Raw genomic sequence first — 19,659 nt, 5'->3', positions numbered from 1 at the left:
CTGCTCTGGAACACAAGCGTCTTGGCTGTTATTTCCAGCACTGGCCACAGGAGGGCAACAACGTCTTAATTTCACAGGCCTTGTTTTACACTGGGAAACCCCGGTGCTGTAGTGGTTAAGGGCTACAGCTGCTAACCAAAAGGTGGGTAGTTCAAATCCACCAGGTGCTCCTTGGAAACCCTATGGGGCACTGCTACTCTGTCCTATAGGGTCGCTAGGAGTCGGAATTGACTCAACGGCAACGGGTATACAGGTATGTTTACATTTAGTAAGGCTAATGTTCGTATCAGTCAGCCTGTTGTACTGGGAAAGGAAGGCCTGAGAAGGGATGTAACCCAAGGGCCAAGCTAAGCGGTGAAATACCAGTGAAGTACACAGTTCAAATACAAAACCCAGTGAACATGTCACAACCTTGTGTATTTTCCCTCTGGTTTCATCTGCAGCCTGCCTCTCACCCTCTTCCCTGTCTCCTGCAACAGGCCGCAAGAATCTTTTAAAAAGAGAGTTTGTGCTTGTTTTAATAGTATTTTCTATATTTCAATTTAAAAATGACCTCAACCATTCTCTTTCCAATTTTCCATCAAAATCCAAACTAACCTGTTACTTCTTTTTATATATGTGGCCCTCATCAATACTTTCCATTTTTAGGCATTCTCTCAAAATCCCCCAGACCCACCAAGTCATCTCCTTTGAATCATCATCATTCTGTTTCTCACACACCTGCTCCCATGCAGTAAGTCTAATGGTGAAAAATCATAAAATCAACTATCATGGCTCAGTATAAATAATACTAGCATTGGCTCAACACGGCTGCTTGGCAAACTTTCTCTTCTTGAATCTCTGGCACCAAAACTACTGAGAAAGTGAGCCCCATTGAACGTGAGTGCCATTCCTCCTTCTAAATATGCCCAAGTCTAGATCATCCTTTCTCAGAGGAAGAGCATCTCCTTCTCTCCAAGATAATGCCTTGCTTGGTCTCCTGGCAGCCACTCTCTCTGTCTCCCCCCAGCCTCGTATTCTCCACCCATCAGCCCGAGCAACCTTGTAAAAATGAAAACCAGGATCGATTCATGCTCCTGCTAAAACACCACCAGTGGCTTCCCGTCCATCCTAGAAGCATCTCAACTCCAATATAACGCCCCTACTCATGCTCTAAGCTCAAGCCATACTACTTGACCGTGACAAGCTTTCCATCCTCCTACTTGTCCGTTCACCGAGGGTTCTTCCTTCCTATTCATCTCATCAGTTCCTTCTCGACCTTCAGGCCTTGGCTTTAATGTTACTTCCTCTGAGAAAGCTTTTCTGATCACTCAATCTAAAGGTCACCCCGCACTCTATCTCTCCCTAACATCGTATTTTTCCTTTATAGCACTGTTTATAATCTGTGATCTATTTTTTATATACTTTTCATTCTTGCTCCAGTGTCTTTGCTTCCTTACCATACACAGACCTTCTCTTAAGAGACCAAAAAAAAAAAAAACCAAAAAAAACCCTCAAAAACCAAAACCCTTCCCGTTAACCCTCTAGCTAGGACACCATCTTTTTTATCACATCCCCCTAAGTAGAGTCCTGACACCAGCCCCCAGTTTTACTATCTGCTGTATTCGACATTCTTCAAAGGCACCACTAAGTTCCTATTCAAGCACTCCTGAGGTTCACAGTGATGCCGATGCTGCTGGTCTAGGACCACGTTTTGAGAACCACTGCCCTAGAAGAATCACTTTAGGTGTCTTGATTTACACCCATTACTGGCCCCTACAAGGGCAACAAATTCTGATATTTCAGGCCCCATTTGGGCTCAGTATGGCCTAGGGACTCTTCCCTGGTCTTGATTTTCACTACAGCACTGAGTCTTTCCTGAACCGCATTTGTTCCTAAAACACAATCCAATCCTGGCTAGCTTTGGCCCTTTAGGACACAGTAGGGAGAAAACCAGGACACTGGAGCCAAACTAGGGAGTCCTGCTGGCACAGGTGTTAAGTGTTCAGCTGCTACTTGAAAAGGTTTGGTGGTTCGAACCCACCAGCCACTTCAAGGGATAAAGATGTGGCAGTTGCCTACTTGTGTAAAGATCGCAGCCTTGGAAACCCTACAGGGCAGTTCTACCCTGTCCTACAGAGTAAATGGGTTTACAGGAGTCAAACCAGGGCCAACATCCCAGCTCCACCCCTTTACAGGATGGGTGATCTTGGGCAGGTTGGCCTCTTTCGAGCTTCCTCATGAGCAAGGTGTAGAGAATCATTTTTTTTTTTTTTACATTTCTATAGTGCTCATCGGAGTCCTGGTGGTACGGTGGTTAAGAGCTGTAGCTGCTAACCAAAAGGTCGGCAGTTTAAATCCATCAGCCGGTCCTTGGAAACCCTATGGAGCAGTTCTACTCTGTCCTATAGGGTCCCTGTGAGTCGGAAACAACAGCAATGCGTTTTTTTTTTTTTTTTTAATAGCACTCATTATGTACCACTTTGTGCGTGATTTGTAGGTAAAATTCTGATTTTTTTCAGTTGCCTATAAACCATACCATGTAAATGCTAATTTTTTCTTCTGCATTCCATTTCTATGCTTTTCTTGGGCATACTGTTCTGCAAACCTAGGTGAATTCTTAATAATTTCATTATAGTATACATATTATGAAGGAATAAATGAAATTCGTGTCATGGGTGGAAGTTATTTTGGACCTGAAGCAGCTGTAGTGAAATTAGTGATCAAAAGCTTGAAATACAAATATTTTAGTATTCATTTTATAAACAATATCCCTGTATATGTTATCATCTCATCAAGACTAGCGAACTGAAAATTTTAAGCATAAAATGTAGAGTGTAAGATGAAATACATATATCTCAATAAAGGAATTTAAGCATTTTACAAATTATACACGTAATCCCTTTAACAGCCCTCTGAGGTAGGTACTATTTATCACCTTCATTTCACAGATGAGGAAACAAGTACCAAGAGGCTAATGCTGCCTGACCAAGGGCATCCCATTAGTGGACTGGATACTTGACTCCCACTGTTCTGCTTCACAGAACAATGGAAATGAAATCATATGTAACATACTTTGGTGCTGGCACAAGACCTCAATGATTTTTTGCTCTTCAGTTCCTTAAGTGTTCCTCTCTAATTTGGAGATGTCCTTTAACGGAGCTTTTGCAACTGTCTGCACTTCCAGTATGAACCTTGTACTTGAGGTCCATCCAGTTAATATTTCCCACTGAGATTTCAAACTCAAGGTCTTCACCAAATAGGTCTTCATATTCCCCTCCGAACTGGATACATCTCCTAATCATTCTGTTCTCTCTAACCCAATCAAGCTCTTTCCGTATGTCCTTTTTCATTTCTATTATCCTGGTTCAGAATTTAGTCACCTCATTCTCTTAAGAGTCTATCCCAAAAGTTTCTACAGTCTACCTCACACATCACTACCTAGAAACTCCACCCAACCACCAGTATTTTACTTTCCAGAGCTACCTCTCCAACCTAACTCTACAAGAAAAATGGCCACACTAGTCATGATTCCTCATTAACTCTCAAATAGTTTCGGTTTTCTTCCAAGTCTTAGATCTGCTCTTTTTCTAATTTTGAAAAATGCCCCCACCCCTTCTCTGATTATTCAAATCCTTAATATATTTTAAGGACCATCCTCAAGTGATCCTGCCAAATAACTGGGCCGTGGATCATCTTTGAGTATGTGGCAATTCAGAATTTAGAGTACCACCCGTTTGGCAATTAATCATAGTACATGGTAAGCTTGTGTTTTATTTTTCAAGTCTTCTGTAACTGTACTATGAATAAAGGCAGGCCTTGTCCCTTCTTGTATATACCCCACAGCACCACACGTTGGCTGGCTGATTTCATCGCTTTTGAAAGTATCAGTACTCTGGTTTCTGATCACAGGCAAAGCACATTCTCATTCATGAGGACAGCTTGGACAGTGAGAGTCGAGTGTCCTTGATGGAAGGGATCAATCACTTTCCTTCCCCTTGTCTGAAGAGTTGGGGAAAGGAGGGAGGATTCTCCAACAGCAAGCACTCTCTACGGTGCAGTGAGGCTGCAAATTAGATCCATCTGTATTAGTGGGGAAGAGGCAATGCTAAATGCTGCTGGAAAATCAAAGAGATTGAGAACAGTTCTGGCTCCCAGGACTCTCCGAACAGTGACAGGTGGCAGTGACTCCTCTCCTTTCCTTTATTCCTTCTTGCAAACGGAGGTTGAAGTTCAGCAGCATCCCTCTCCTGACCCCAAGTCCCTACCAGGCAGAGACTGCAGGCACCAAATCCTGGGCTGGTGACAGCACAAGCCTAAGCTCTGCGGTGCAACAACCACTTGTATCACTGAGTTAGCACTAAATCCACTAGGAAAGAACAGCACCACTCAGAGACCAGGGGGCCGGCAGCAAGGCCTGAGGCAGGCTTCTGGGGGAAGTGAAGGGGACAGCAGGGGCCTTCTGGGCCACATAGGCTTGGCAAGACAGAATCCCACAATACTGAAGGTCACCTCTGTTTGTTCAGAGGGATGTCAAGGACAAAGTCAGCTCAGTTATCTGAAGAGAAGCAGAACAGACAAGTCTTTCAAGGAAAAGAGAGCAATCATAGTGGTATCCTGGTCACATCAAGGCAATGCTCCACCTTCACATGCCTGAGTGGTTGCTGGATCAGCTGCAGGCCAGAGGCAGGTTTCCAACTGGTGACAGGGAGACAACAGGGGACTTCGAGACCACACAAGCTCATCTCTTGGGTACCACCAGGAAGGAAAGCTCACTCTCGGGGTCTGTTAACCATGACTTCGCCGAGGGCCTCCAGCACCTCCCGCTTGTAGTCCTCGAAGTCACCGTCGATCTGGCTGACGCTTTGCTCCTCTACCACCCACAGCTGGCAGTTGGTTTCTGTGATGAGTCGGGCATCGTGGCTGACGATGATCACCGCTTTGAAGAAAGGGAGGAATCAGAACACACAAGAAGGGATCTCTGGCTCAAGGATACCACAGCTTGGTCCCCAAGAGGTGAAGGGGGAATGCTCTGAGCTGACTTACCACCCTTGTATTCATTGATGGCTTCCCCCAGAGCATCAATAGACTCTATGTCCAAGTTATTTGTCGGCTCATCCTGCAGAGAAGGAGGAATTCCATGACTTAGCACTTACAACTCCCCCCTCTCATTATTGTCACCCTCAACCCCTCATCCCCAACCCCTCACCCCCACCCCAACTCACTCACCAAGACGAGAACATCAGGCTCCCGGCAGGCCAGCTCTGCAAATACAACTCGGGCTTTCTGCCCACCTGCAGCACAGGAAAAGGAGGTCTACTTACATCTCTGAAGTTGAACCATGACTATGTGTGCCTATGTGTGTGCTGAGGCTCCCCCAGTTCCGGATTCTCCTTACTTTCTGCCTCTACAGTTTGTAAATACAAGTAATGAGGAGGGCTCACCCCCCTACAGCTGTACCGGAAAGTTTGCAGATCTGGATGGTGTGGGCATGACTCTCCAGGCCGAAGCGGCCCAGGCACTTCCGGGCGTCCTGGTAGGGCAGGTTGAAGCCACGCTGCAGGTACTCAGTGGGAGTCTCCTCCATGCGCAGCTGCTCTGCATACTGCTGGTTGAAGAAGCCAATTTTCTGCCCAAGAGGAGAGGGAGGTGGCCAGTGAAAGTCATACTTCCTCTATCATATTTTTATTTTCTAATTCCCAAAGCCAACTTACCAGCCGGTGGTTCTTTCTCATTTCCCCACGGGTCTGCAAGGAAAAGGCAAGTGGTAAGAGGGAGCAAGGAACGGAAAAACGGCTCCGTATCCCAACTTGAAGGGGAGACAAATACCAGATTAGGCTGGGGACGACTAAGGGAAAGAAAGGAATCATGAATGTTCACCCTAGCATGACAAACACACACCCAGGAAATACGAAGAATGAGGGGAAAAAGAGGAGTAAGAGAAGAACAAAGGAGGTGAGACAAAAAGGACAGACTCAGAACCAGGAGAATGCCCACTTTCCAAACAGCAAGGCTCATGAATGAACGCACATTTTAAGGGTTCTGCCTCACGTGGTGGGGCACTAATAGACCATGTGTGTGTGGGGGGGAGGGGTGTCTAACAGCACCTTTCTCTAGATCTACTCTCTGTGGGCAGCGGAAAGGCGCCCTCTCAGCACTTGACTAGGTGGAACAGAACTGGCTACCACCTTTCTAAAAGCACTACATGGTGATATTGCAAAAGTCCTCAAAGCAATTGTAGGGACTGTATCCTAGAGAAAAACTGGTTATAATTCATAAAGATACACAATAAGAAAATTCACTACACTACTGTACTTTTAGTGAAAATAACAATCTAAACGACTAACATCAAATATATTACGGTAAATCCATATAAAATGGATGTACACCCTCTCCTCACTTATCTACTTGGTTAGGTTCCAAAAACCAGGTTGTTATGCAGAATTACTTTTAGGCAAAAATGAAGGGTGACACCAGATCACAAAATTGAGGATGACAACATCATTGCATAACCAACAAATCACATTGTTTCTTAACTGCCAAACCACTGAGAATCATGGCCCAGCCAAGCTGACACATAGCCTTTACCATCAAAGCCAGTGTTTCCTCTTGCCTCGCACCTCAGCATTCATTATTGTCAGATGTACACTGTTAATGTGCAAAATAGTATCATAGATTTTTTACTATTGTTGTAAATGCCAATATTGGATAATGAGACAGTAAGCAAGGAGAAGGGGTACACGCATAATTATCGGCATGAAAAAATGCCTGATGCGTTTTATCTGGAATAAACTGATACGAAACAATTCACATGATAACCCATTTTTGTTTAAAAATATTATATGCATCTTTGCAAAAGAAAAAAGTAGAAATCTATCCACCAGAACGTTAATGTTGGTTGCCTCTAGATTTTTCTCTTAATTTCTAATTGTTGGACAGTGGACTTATTTCTAGTGTTACCAAGGCATGTGAGTGTTGGGTGTGCCTGTCAGTCTCAACCTCAATTCTCCTAGCTCTCCTCCCTAAAAGGATCTAAACCGTTCTCTGGTACACCAGGTCTTTGGTAACAGGTGTGTTTTTGCTCTTCGTGGCTGCAGGACTCACCGGTGTCAGCTTGCCTGTTAGCAGTAGGAGCAGGGTGCTCTTCCCCACGCCATTAGGGCCCACGATGCAGACTAAAGGAAGGCAAGCAGTCAGACAAAGACATCCTCAGTAACTCTCCCTGTGGCTCCTGCCCCACATCCCTGAGCCAGTCAACACCCTCAACTCACTCCTTGAGTCCATGTCAATGCCAAAGTCCAGATTCTTAAAGAGTGGTTTCTGCCCCTCGTAGCCAAACGTCACACCTGAGAGCCAGGAAAAGAAGTGAGTTACTTCCTTTTCAGAGCCACCCCAAAGGTCCCCCTGAATGTCCCACTCTTGGCAGAGACTTGGAGGCATGCAAGTGTCCAATGACACTTCGGCATCTGTATCCACTCACCGTGCAGGCCCAGCACAGGAGGACTGAGGGGCGGGGGGTTCGGGAATGTGAAGCGCACAGTGTACTCCTTGGGGCGCTTCAGGAGTTCAGGGGCTTCCTGGGACTCTTCATCCTGGTTTTTCCGTCGACATTTCTGCTGCTTTCGGGTCAGGGCTTCCTTTGTTTGTTTCTCCTGGGGAGGAAGAGGAAGAAGAAAACCACATGCTGCATAGCAGTCCTTGAAATGTAGACTGTGACCCAGAGTTACCCTGTCTCCATTCTCATGAGAAGGGAGGCGATCCAGCCTCAGGTGCTCACTGCCTGCTTGGTGGACTTGCCACCCGCCTTCAGCTCTTTCAGCTTTTTCTCCTGCTTCTCATACTGCTTTAGCAGTTCCTTCTGCTTCTGCTGGTACATCTTCTTGAAGGTCACTGGGGAGAAAAAGGGGGTGGGAATCAACAGTTGCCCCTCTCCCCAGCAGAGGAGCAACCAGGGACTGGTAAGAATGGTGGTGGCATCATCGCCCTGAATTCTGAAAAGATTTGGCTCATCATCATGTCCCTAAGAGCCCTCCCAGCTTGGCCTCTGCTGGAGGCTCCATGTCCATGTCTTTCCTCCACCCACTAGCGAACCTACTTACTGTAATTGCCCCTGTAGTAATGGAGCCGCTGGGCATCAAGATGGATGATATCAGTGCAGACATCATCCAGGAAGCCCTGGTCATGGGAGACAATCAGCAACGTCTTCCGCCAGCCCTGGAGGTAGCTGGGTTTTAGAGAAGAGTGTGGAACTGTCAAAATGGTCACGTTACAGAAAAGTCAGGGGACGCAGACAGACAATGGGGGCAGGGAGTGATGGGGGGGCGCTGGAATGAGAGCTGTCAAGGACATAGGGACAACAGCTAGAGAAACTGAGGCAGGGAGTGAAGGAAAAGGAATCGCAAAATGGGAACTAATGACACAAAGACCATAATCAAGGTTGACTCACTTGTTGAGCCAGATGACAGCATTGAGGTCCAGGTGGTTCGTGGGCTCGTCCAGCATCAGCAGTGTGGGCTCCATGAACAATGCCCTAGAGGGTGGGGCAGTAAGGATCAGAGGAGAGGAAGAGCCTTGCTCACTGAGCCTCAGGAGCCTCTGGCAGGAAAAGCCTGAGACCATGTACACTCCTCCCAAGCTGTCCTCAGAGAAGCTCCTGGGCAGATGTCCATGACAAGAGACCACAAGGTAGGGAGAGAAATGGAGGTTAGATCATGAATTCTCACAACGCAAACAGTGAAGGAGGGTAAAGCTGGCCTTAAACTCCCTACTGGCCTTGGAAGAACAGGAAGGGAGAGGGCCTGGGTTTTTGAAGTTGGAAGAGGAGGTGGTCAGGTGGGTGCTCACCTGGCCAGGGAGACACGCATGCGCCAGCCCCCCGAGAACTTTTGTGTGGGCCGGTTCTGCATTTCAGGGTCGAAGCCCAAACCAGCCAGGATCCGCCGTGCCTTGGCCTCTGCAGCTGCCGCCCCTGTGGCCCGCAACTCCTCATACACCTGGGAGGAGGGAGAAGAGGACACATGTTCAAGGGCCCCAGGAGCCCCCATGTCATAGCCTGTGTCCCCTGCGCCATCTCCTCTACCTTCTCGAGCCTCTCAGCAGCTGCATCATCCCCCTGTTCCAACTGCCCCTGAAGCCGCCGCTCCTCTTCCAGCAGCTTCAATCGCTTGGTGTCAGCTCGAAGCACAGCCTGCACTGCTGGCGTCTCATCCGCTACCACCTCTGGGCGTGGGGAAAGCAGTCAGACCACCCCATTTCTGGTCTGCCTGACCCTGCCCAGCCCTTTGCAGTTGTTTCGAATAAAATATCCTCAGGTTTCTCATTCATACTCCTCTTTCTATAGCATCCCTCTCCCAGTTTCCAGCATCCCCCTTTATCCTTTCCAACTCCATAACCACCATTTCTTCTAGCCTTGGCTAGGTCTTCTCCCCCAACTGTCCCACCCCCAAATCCCCTCAGCTTCACCTCCCCGCCAAGACCCCTCTCTACCCGCTGGCTCACCCTGCTCACACAGCAGCACGTCGATGTTAGGAGGGATGCTCAGGGCTCGGTTGGCGATGTGCTTGAGAAGCGTGGTCTTGCCCTTGCTGGGGAATTAAGAGTGGCTAGGACCAGGCCACCCTGAGAAGTCACTTCTTTTCCCTCCAGTGCCCCCCCCATTTGTACCTCCAGACCCCATCTCTCCTCACCCATTGGGTCCCACCAGCCCATAGCGGCGGCCGGCTACAATGTAAAGGTCTGCATTGACGAATAACTCCTTGCCATGGGCCGAGATGCTGAACTTCTCCAGCTGCAGCCATTGGGGAAAGAAAGGTGGCAGAGAGAAGGGATGAGAATGTCAGCATTCTCATTTGGGACAAGAGCTGCAACTTTCTCACTCCAGGGGAGCCTTCTGACGAGCTGATGCCTCAAGCAACCCATGCCCCACCACTGTCAGCCCTCTTCTCTGTCTATTGCCTCTAATGGGAGTCTCTAAGATCCTAAGCCAGTCCAGCCTATCCCATCTCAAGTGTGGACCCCTTTTTTTCCACTGGTTTTTCTAACGTCTCTCTGAAGTTGGCAGAACCCAAGATGTGGAAAATGCCTCTGAGCTTTCTTCCCAGTGGAAAAGCCCCTTCACACCCCACTTCCTTGGCTGCTGTGACCACTTGGGAGAGGCTGGTTGCAAGGGGCCCCTCAGACCTCACCTTGATGTCAGATGCATTTTCTAACATGGCTTGGCGGGAGGACACCTCTGCCTGGGACACAGAGAAGTCATTTTCGGCAGCGCTGGCTGCTTTTAATGAAGCCACTTGGCGCTCATACTCCATCTAAGAAGGAAAAAGTATGTTCGGGACCATCATCTGCCAGTTCCCATCACCACGATGCAGCCCAATGTCATCAGACACTGAGACAAGATTCACAGAACAGTTCTTGCCTTACTCCCATTATTTGAAGTAACCTCCAAAACAAAGCTCTCCTTCCTGTCCTTGAATTGATTTGTCCCCTAGTTGAAGAATAAAAAATCAAACCCCCCCATTTTGACCACTAAGAACCCAAGGTCTTACCTGTTTCTTCAGCTTTTTCTTCTCCTTTTTGCTAAGGTGAGCATAAGGATCATCTGCCTTGGGCTCTCCCTCTTCCTCCTCTTCTTCTCCTTCCTCCTCTGACCCCTGTGACAACCAAAAGGTGGCAGAAAACTAGGGACCCCTTCTAGAACTCAGGTTTCATGCCATCTACTTCCAGCCCCGCAGTCAGCTCCTGCCTTCTAAGCTCTTCTCCACCCAGCGTCCTGAGATAGCTTGGTGAAGCCACTCATTCTCACATCTACCCCTTCCACCTGCTTTCCTTGTGGCCATTTATCAATTTCTGCCACCAGGAATGGTATAAGATAAATGGTATGAATGTGTATTATGAAATGTAACATTGTATTTATAACTACAAACACCAACACAATGTAACTGAGGGTGGAGTAAACGGAAAGCCTTTTCTTCAAGAATCAAATGAATTGCACCAGCTCATAAATTAATATGAAGAAAGGATCAGGTAGTCCTAACATACAGCCACTGAGAAGTCTAGCAGAACGACAGAATTAGAAAGTACTAGAATTATATAGAACACTTTAGAAATCAATTCGACTCCCTTCTATCATAGAGATGAGGGAACTGAGTTGGAAAGATACACATTCAAGGTCATACAGCCAGAGAGTGGCAGAGCTAGAACCCAGATCATTTGAGGCTAACTCCAGGGCCCTTTCCTCTCTAGATCAGGGGTTGCAAACTACGGCCCATGGACCAAAGCTGACTTGAGGCCTGTTTTTGAATAGCCATGAGTTAAGAATGGTTTTTAAATTAAAAAACAAAACACTCAATTGGTATAACAAAGTGTATTAAGAAAGCATTCTGCATCCCACTTTGGTGAGTGGCCTCTGGGGTCTTAAAAGCTAGCAAGTGGCCATCTAAGATGCAACAATTAGTCTCAACCCACCTGGAGCAAAGGAGAATGAAGAACACCAAAGACACAAAGAAAATATGAGCCCAAAAGGCAGAAAGGGCCACATAAGTAAGCCAGAGACTCCATCAGCCTGTGATCTGAAGAACTAAATGGTACCCGGCAACCACCAATGACTACTCTGAGAGGGAACACAACAGAGAATCCCTTATGGAGGAAGAGAAAAGTGGGATACAGACCTCTAATTCTAGTAAAAAGACCTGACTTAATGGTCTGAGACTGGAGGACCCCAGAGGTCATGGTCCCCAGACTCTCTGTTAGCCCAAAACTAAAACCATTCCTGAAGCCAACTCTGCAGACAAAGATTAGACTGCACTATAAGACGTAAAACGATACTGGTGAGGAATGTGCTTCTTAGCTCAAGTAGACACATGAGGCTACGTGGGCAGCTCCTGTCTGGAGGCGAGATGAGAAGGCAGAGGGGGACAGGAGGTGGTTGAATGGACGCAGGAAAGACAGGGTGGAGGGAAGGAGTGCATTGTAGGGAGAGCAACTAGGGTCACGTAACAATGTGTGTATTAAGACTTTGTATGAGAAAATCACATGACTTGTAAATTTTCTCTTAAAGCACACACAAAAAAAAAAAATTAAAACACTGCTGCTGTCAAGTCAATTCTGACTCATAGCGACCCTACAGGACAAGAATAGAACTGCCTCACCGAGTTGCCAAGGAGCAGCTGGTAGATTTGAACTGCTGACCTTTTGGTTAGCAGCTGCAGTTCGCTGTAGCTCTTAACCACTGTGCCACCAGATCTCCTACATTTTTCAAGGGTTGTATTAAAAAAATATACATACACACACATGCACACACGTGTATGTATACACACGCACACACACAGATACATGCAACCAATCATATGGGCCCCACAAAAGCAAAAAATATTTACTATCTGGCCCTTTTTAGAAAAAATTTGCTAACCCCTGTTCCAGACAGCAACCATATCCCCAGATCTGGCTCTCCCATTAAGGGGCCGCAGAGTCCTATTCCCTCTTTCCACCTCCCACCCAAGACCAAAATGCACACCTGCTCTACCTTCTTGCCCTTCTCCTTCCCTTGTTTGGGCGGCTCCTTCTCTTTTAGTACTTCTTCTTCTTCATCCTCCTCTCCACTGTCCAGAGCAGCAAATTTATTTTGTGGCTAGAGCAGGGACAAGACAGTAGGTATGATAAGATTCTCTAATGCCCAAGGCCCAACATGTCCTGTTGCCAATCACTCCCTCACCTTGCCCTTCCCCTTTGACTTTTCTTCCTTTCCCTTTTTGCCCTTGAGCCCAGGTTGTTGTTCCTCAGATACAGCCTGGAGAAGAAACACACAGAAAATTAATTTGCTGCCTTGTTGCTTAACAAGCATTTCTAGTGAGCATACTAGGTTCAAGTTAACTCTACTGAGCTCTGCTGGAGAGAAAATGAGACCCAGAAAAATCTTAGCCTCCAGCTTAAGACTAAATGGATAATGAAGAGATAACTACAGAATATATGCAATGCCAAGTGACTGTAAGTCAAGGAAGTAAGCAATGTCGGTGGGGTGGCACTAGTGCTGAAAGGCTTCCCTGAGAAGAGGTAACAGAGATGGGCTTGGGAGAAGGTGTTCTAGGGAAGAGGAAAAGAGAATCATAAAGAACAAGGGCTTCAACACAAACATAGTCAAACTGGGTGCCAAGATGTGGTCAGGCTGATATGAAAAGTAGAATCCCAAGGACCGCAGAGGGGTCTGAGTGGAAAAGCGAAGACCCAGAGTCTTTTAGATTTTTAGTTTAAAGGCAACAGAATCACCATAGATTCCTGAATGATGAACAGAGCACTCTAAAAAAAGATGATTTAGGCAGTAAAAGCAAGACAGACCTAGAAGAGCTAGTTTAAAAGCTGTCAAACAAACCAGGGAATTACCACACCAGGGCAGAAGGCACTAAATGGGGTGAGAGTAATTGGCAGAGCCACCACTCTCACCTTATTAATCCGATTCTTCTCTGGCTTGGCAGGCTTAGAAGGACATTTTTCTTCTTCCTCCTCCTCTTCCTCACTCTGATCCTGAATCAGGGCTGCAAACACATTACCACCCTAGAGAATGAAAAGGCACGAGTCGTCAGCGGGAGAGCCCAGGTTGTACCCCTGGGGCCTCTGTTTACCACACAGATGGATTACCTTGGTTTTCTTCCCTCCTCGGGGTACTGGGGCCGGTACTGAAAGGACAAGGGGAGAAAATGAGACAGGAAAAAGAATTACAATGTCTGGCTAATCCAACTCAAAGACCTGAGGTTCTTCACTCTTCATGATTCAGGGATTCCGGTACTCATTTCCCTCAGGTCACTTACCCTCATCCTCCTCATCACTGGCTGGTATGGAGAGCTTCTTAAGACGCTCCATGAGCTGTTTCTCCTCTCCATCATCGTCCACATCCTTTTTCCGCCTGCCTTTTCGGGTGTCTCGCTTCTTTTTTTGCTGCTGAAAGAAAAAGAAAGTGACAGAATGAAGCCCAGGCCCTTACTATATCTCTCCTCCTGTGGTGTGATGGATTGCTTTTATATGGCTTTTCTTGCCTCGGTCTTGTAACTCCCACCAAATGGCTGGGTGGGGCTCTGCAAATGAGGTGTTTGTGGCCCACCCAGATATCTGGATAGCTTGCTAATAATGCAAATAAGGGGCATGGTACCCTTGTGGGGGTGGGACCACCCAAATAAGGTATCAGGAACCTAACAAGGGGATTGGTTAGTTTTGCCATCCTGCCAGACTTAAAATGAACCATCCCACAGACAGAAAGGGAGGACCTTGCTACCACCAAGAGAAAGCTAGGTGTAGAGCACATCCTTTGGACCAGAGATCGTTGAGCTGAGAATCTCCTATGCCCAGGAAACAAAGAGAGCTGTAACACCGGAGACAACACAAGACAGCGAGAAGCAGCAGTGGAGAAACAGCAGCAGCAGAACCAGGAAACCAGCAGGAGACGGCACTGGTTGGCCTCCTGGCCCACAGAGCAAGAAAGCTGAGTGCCCTCGGACAGGAGGCTTGCTGGCAGAGTGGGGTGCCTCTGGGCACTTGGCAGAGCTAGGCCTGCCAACCCATGGAGCTAAACAGCTGAGCGCCTTGAAGCTGAGGCTTACTGGTAAAGTGGGGTGCCTCTGGGCACTTACTGGTAGAGTAAAGAGCAGGGCAGAGGCCAGGCCAGCCCAAGAGCCCCAGGGGCCAAGAGGTTGAGGGTAGGCCTGTGGGCATGGCCAAGGAACTGTCCTGACCAAAGAACTGTATCCTAACTGGTTCCTGATCCTGAATTATGATGTTACTTTCCTAATAAATCCCTTAATCTTGAGTATGGTCTGTGAGTTATATATAGCCATTGCAATGACTTATCAAATCCAGCAGAGAAGTAGAGACTGCTATGGGAGAAAAGGTTTGCATCAGAATTGGTAAAAAGGTTGTCCTACCTCTGATTCACAGGATTCAGCCATGGGCTGATGCTGATTCTCCCACCCCCTCTTGAAGTTAGAGGAAGTCAGACACCTCTGCTATGCCATTTTTACAGCTTCACAGAGTCTGACATCAGCTGAGTGAACAAATGTGGGCTGGGCTGGGGACAGTGGGGCCAAGATGCCACCAGGATTGGTGGGTCCATGACATTTGTACCTGCTGCTGCTGCTGTTGCTGTTGCTCTTTCTCCTTGAGTGCTTTCTCTTCTTCCTCAGCCTGTTTATCTTCTACTGCCAGCTCTTCAAAGAACTATAAAGTGAGTTAAGACATAAAGAAACATGGCTCAGAGACCAACTGAACCCTTTTCTGCCACACAGACCCACCACACACAGGCCCACTGACCCTCCATTCAACCTTCCCCTTGCCTCCTTTTTTGACAAGATCTTTTCTCCTCCCTCATACCTCCCACCTCCTTCCCAGGGCCATTTGTTTTACTTGGAAGCACCCATAATCATTTCTTATACTCAACCCTCATTTCCTCACCGTCTTTTTGGTCTTCTTGTCCTTCCTCCCTTTCTTCACCACTTTGTCTAGAAAGTTAAGTAGACATTGTGAGGAACGCTTACTTACAAATGCCAAAGCAGCCTGATCTCCCTGTGAAGTGCTCAGTGGCCTTCAGCCTATTTTACTATTTTTCCAACTTAATGATCACTCCCTAGACACTTGCAATGTCCCACAACTCCTGCAGAAATAGCCATTCCTACCTCTGTTCATTCAGCCAATAAATATTTATTTATTAAATAGCTATTGTATGTGGCGCTGCGCTAGTACTGGGCATACGGCAGTGAACAAGATGACTGTGGTTTTCTCTGGAGCTGGTAGATTTTAAATAGAAATTTTAAACAGGTAATTATAAGTGTGCTGAATGTTCCTAAAGGGAAGTTAAAGCCTGCTGCCAGGGAGGTTGGGGGCTGAGCACTGACTTCATCTCAGGTGCCAGTCCTATCTGAAGAGGTGACATTTAAGCTAGTCCCTGAAGCCTGAGGAATATGCGGAGCCAGTCGGGCACATAGTGGATTCCAGTGCTGCAGGTAGAGGGAAAAGCCTGTGCACGAGCCCAGTTGTGAGAGAATGTATACACACTGAGGAACAGAAAAAGATTCTGTAAGGCTAAAGCTTAGAGACTGAAAAGGAGAATGAGGCAAGGTGGCATTCTAAGGTTAAGGAATGGGGACTTCATCTGACATAATCAATTCTGCACTTTAAGACTCACTCTGGCTTCATAGTGGAATGAGGATGGAAAGCAACAAGTACAGAAGGAAATCGGTCACAGTAGTCCAGGAGACATACAATGGTAGCTTGGTCTAGGATGTTGGCGGGGGAATGGGAAGAAGAATTCACAAGGTAGGGATAAAGGTAGGAAGGTAAGTAAGAACTCAAAGATAACGCCTATGTTTTTAGGTGGGAGATTAGGTGGTCCAGTAGTACCACTTACTAAGACAGGAAATAATGGAAGGGGAGACGGTTCCTCCCCCCCACACTACTCCTGCCCTGCACCGCCATGAAGGGAAGGGTAGGAGGATGTCATGAATTCAGTTTGGGGTATGTTGTTTGTGACAGCTGCAGACCACATAAACAGAGCTGTCTGGTAAGCAAATGAACATCTGAGACGTTGCCCCACCTGCTCCGTTCACATATTATAGCACATATCACATTGTATTATGTCTGACTGTGTGTCAGTCTTTCATTCAAGAGAAACTGAGAGGCTGTTCAACTTGTTACATTCCCTGGAAGTGAAACAATAAGTCAATAAAAGTTTACTGACTGAACAAATTTCAGCTCCTTCCTTCCATCCCTGTTACCCTGAAAGTAAAGGACTGTGTCTAATCTCCCTCTCCCCCATCCAAATCAGACAGGGAAGCAGCTTGCAGCTTCAGGGTTTCTCTTCACGCCTAGGCCTACCCATGATCATCTTCCTTTCCAAACCTTCTCACCCACTGCTACCCAATTTCATCCAAAAGCATTCCTGTAACCATTAAACTTTAAAAAAAAAAAAAGGTCAATGGCTTCTTACGATCTACCATTATTATCTTCTCAGACCAAAATTCTACATATTCCATAGTAACCATTTACTCAGAAAAGTTTTACTGAGCACCTACTATGCCAAACACTGGAGACGATGAAAGATAATTCCTATAACTTAGGGCTCCACAGACTAAACTGCCTCTACCCTATCTTTTCTACTATACCTCAGTTTCTCTACCCACACCTCTGTTCTGGATAAACTGGCTTCTCTCTGCTCTCAGGAGCGCTTATGCCTGTCTTTGCTTAATCTGTGTCCTCCAACCAGAACACATTTCAAAATCTAATCCTGGTATTGGGTGACAAGTGTCATAGTGTTGAATGATATACAGGAAACAGATAATGAAAGGCTTTACATGCTATTCCAAGGAGTTTAATCCTAAAGACGTAGGAGGGAGGGCCCACTGAAATACATAAGAATGACATGACCAACTCATCTTGGCAGGACTGAGTGACTCATCCCAGACAGTAATTTCTCCCCAAGGCTAAATCACCAATCATCATCAAGTCGACTCTGATTCATGGAGACCCCATGTGTGTCAGAGTAGAACTGTGCTCTATGGGATTTTCAATGGCTGATTTTTCAGAAGGAGCTTTCCAGGCCTTTCTTCCAAGGTGCCTCTGGGTAGACTTAAACTGATAACCTTTCTGTTTGCACCACCCAGGGATTCCTTAATCTTAAAACAAACAAAAATCCTACTGCCATCAAGTTGATTCTCACAGTAACCCTACAGGACAGAGGAGCGCTGCCCCATAGGGTTCCCGAGACTGTAAGTCTTTACAGAAGCAGATCGATACATCTTTCTCCAGCAGAGTGGCTGATGGGTTCAAATCACTGATCTTTTTGGTTAGCAGGTGAGCGCCTAACCATTGTGCTACCAAGGCTCCTAATCCTTAATCTTACACCCCTTCTTATTACTGTTTTCTATTTTTGTATTTACAGAGTCTCAAAAGGGTAGTTCTCCACTTCCTCATGTCCCATTCCTTCTCTGAACATACTGCTATCTGATTTGGGGTATCACTGTGTAATGAATGATACTTCTGCCAAGGCTGCCACTGAGCCTTAGTTGCTCAATCCAAAAAGCAGTTTCTAGTCCTTATTTTGCTTGACTTCTCTGCAGCATGCCATGCTACCTCCCTCCCATCTTTTCACTCTTCTCTCCTGTCCTTATTTAACTTCTGGGATCCCACTTGTTACTGGTTTGCCTCCAGTTTCACTAGCTACTCTCCTTCTCAGTCTCCGCTCCTCAGCCTCCTTCCCTATCTTTTTGATACTTATCTGATGAGAATTGTGTCTTGTACGACAAGTCATTCTGAGAATAAACTCAGCTATCACATATTCCTGGGAGGTTTTGCTGACACTCCTGCCCTACCTGTCTGAGCCTTCCTGAGCCTCTTCTACAGTCCCACAGCATTTGCAAGCACATTTACCATACCGTGTGACCAGCTCTGTTTCCTCCACTACACTACAGGGCAAGCTTTATCTTTTATCTCTGCACTCCCAGTTCCTCTGCACAGTACTTGGCATACAGTAAGCATCCAATAAATGCTTGCAAAATTAGTCACTGTATACCTACTGTAGTTATTTGTGTCCATTTTTATCTCTCCTTTGAAATGCCTTCAAGCCTGGGAGGATGTTTGCACATTTTTTAATTCTCCCTCTTCTCAAAGCACAAGTATATATAGTGTGCTTAATTAAAAACATTCGCTGCTTTTCAGTAAACCTTAGCCCCATTCCAACACCCAACAGCTACACATTTGCTCCAGCTGAGTTAGACATTTGGCGTCTCTTACAAAAGAGGTCCATGAAGGAGTCATCTTCTCTTGAAATATAGTTGGGATCACGGGCCCCGAGGTGAGTGTGTGCGGGGGAGGGGAAGGGGAAGACGTCCAAACGAGGAGAAAACTGAAGACTTCCTCGTTTCTCCCCATTCTCCCTTCAAGACCATATGCTCTTCCTTGTCTCTTGCTCAGTCCCACTGAAGCCCGTGCAGGACACGCCGGCACCTATTATTTCGTCCCCACCCAATCCACTCCTGCCAGGGCAAACTCTTCCCGGTCTGACCATACGCATGCGCAGTCGACTCTACAGGGCCCCGTCAGTCTCGCGCCCCATGACCCTCTCCTAAGACATGCACACCCTGCTCTCTTCTTCTTTGCTCTCTCGTTCTCTCCCTACCTACCAGCCTCACCTGTGGGGCTCGTGCTCTCTCCGTCCCCGATCCACTCGGGCTCCGGCGGCTGCTGCTTAGGCCCCTTCGGCATCGCGGTGGCAGTTACTGTTACTGCTGTGACGTCCGGAGCTATTTCCGCTTCCGGCGGCGTGGAGCCCCGAACGGGGCGGACTCTCCAGGCCGGCACGGCCGACCCCGCCCCCGGGCGGTGCTTGTGCACGCCACGCCCTCATCATGGGGGCGTGACCATGACCGGTGGGGGCGTGGCCTGCAGTGAGGGGGCGGGCCCGCGTCCTGCCGCACCGGTAGCATCCGGACCGCGTTCATGGAAAAAAAAAATTGCGTTCATGACTGTCTGGTAATTCAGGTCCGGGTAACCCTGAGACGCCGCGTCACTCAAGGGGACTGAACCTAATAATTTCCAATTAGTACGAATGAGTGGAGGCATACTTTTTTTTAAAGCTTTTTTTCTCGTTGTTGTTCCTGAGGCATACTTTTTTTTAAATTTAAAGTGGACACTGCCTTCCACCAGCCC

At 47.1% G+C, this 19,659-nt stretch overlaps 1 protein-coding gene across 6 annotated transcripts; it reads right to left on the bottom strand.

Moving 5' to 3' along the window:
* Nucleotides 1-3,715: 3,715 nt before the first annotated feature.
* On the bottom strand, nt 3,716-19,275 carry ABCF1 (ATP binding cassette subfamily F member 1). 6 transcript variants are annotated; one of them, XM_064283080.1, is made up of 25 exons: nt 19,143-19,275; nt 15,412-15,458; nt 15,085-15,177; nt 13,779-13,908; nt 13,609-13,646; nt 13,414-13,524; nt 12,689-12,763; nt 12,491-12,604; nt 10,524-10,628; nt 10,164-10,286; nt 9,666-9,766; nt 9,478-9,563; nt 9,059-9,198; nt 8,824-8,972; nt 8,426-8,509; nt 8,079-8,203; nt 7,757-7,869; nt 7,460-7,631; nt 7,251-7,325; nt 7,084-7,154; nt 5,694-5,726; nt 5,440-5,608; nt 5,209-5,273; nt 5,026-5,098; nt 3,716-4,918 (listed from the first exon to the last, which is right to left on the bottom strand). In XM_064283080.1, exons 1-25 carry the CDS (start codon nt 19,213-19,215, stop codon nt 4,752-4,754), a joined length of 2,532 nt encoding a protein of 843 aa, XP_064139150.1. In that variant the 5' UTR covers nt 19,216-19,275; the 3' UTR covers nt 3,716-4,751. The 6 variants fall into 6 exon arrangements, with proteins under 6 accessions (XP_064139150.1, XP_064139149.1, XP_064139141.1 ...); XM_064283079.1 differs by having other exon boundaries at nt 13,779-13,905; nt 19,134-19,266; XM_064283071.1 differs by having other exon boundaries at nt 19,134-19,265.
* Nucleotides 19,276-19,659: the final 384 nt, after the last annotated feature.

Source organism: Loxodonta africana, chromosome 1 (genome assembly GCF_030014295.1).
Source record: "Loxodonta africana isolate mLoxAfr1 chromosome 1, mLoxAfr1.hap2, whole genome shotgun sequence".
NCBI lineage: Eukaryota > Metazoa > Chordata > Mammalia > Proboscidea > Elephantidae > Loxodonta > Loxodonta africana.
The sequence above is the reverse complement of the archived record's forward strand: the minus strand, read 5'-3'. Positions and strand labels throughout refer to the sequence as shown.

Excerpts from the sequence above, each read along its gene's own strand:
- ABCF1 (XM_064283071.1), bottom strand. The coding sequence starts at position 19,215 with ATGCCGAAGGGGCCTAAGCAGCAGCCGCCGGAGCCCGAGTGGATCGGG. Across the intron at positions 12,764-13,413 it reads AGAAGAATCGGATTAATAAG|GCTGTATCTGAGGAACAACA; the intron begins GTGAGAGTGGTG and ends TTTCTTCTCCAG. Across the intron at positions 5,274-5,439 it reads CCAGATCTGCAAACTTTCCG|GTGGGCAGAAAGCCCGAGTT; the intron begins GTACAGCTGTAG and ends CCTGTGCTGCAG.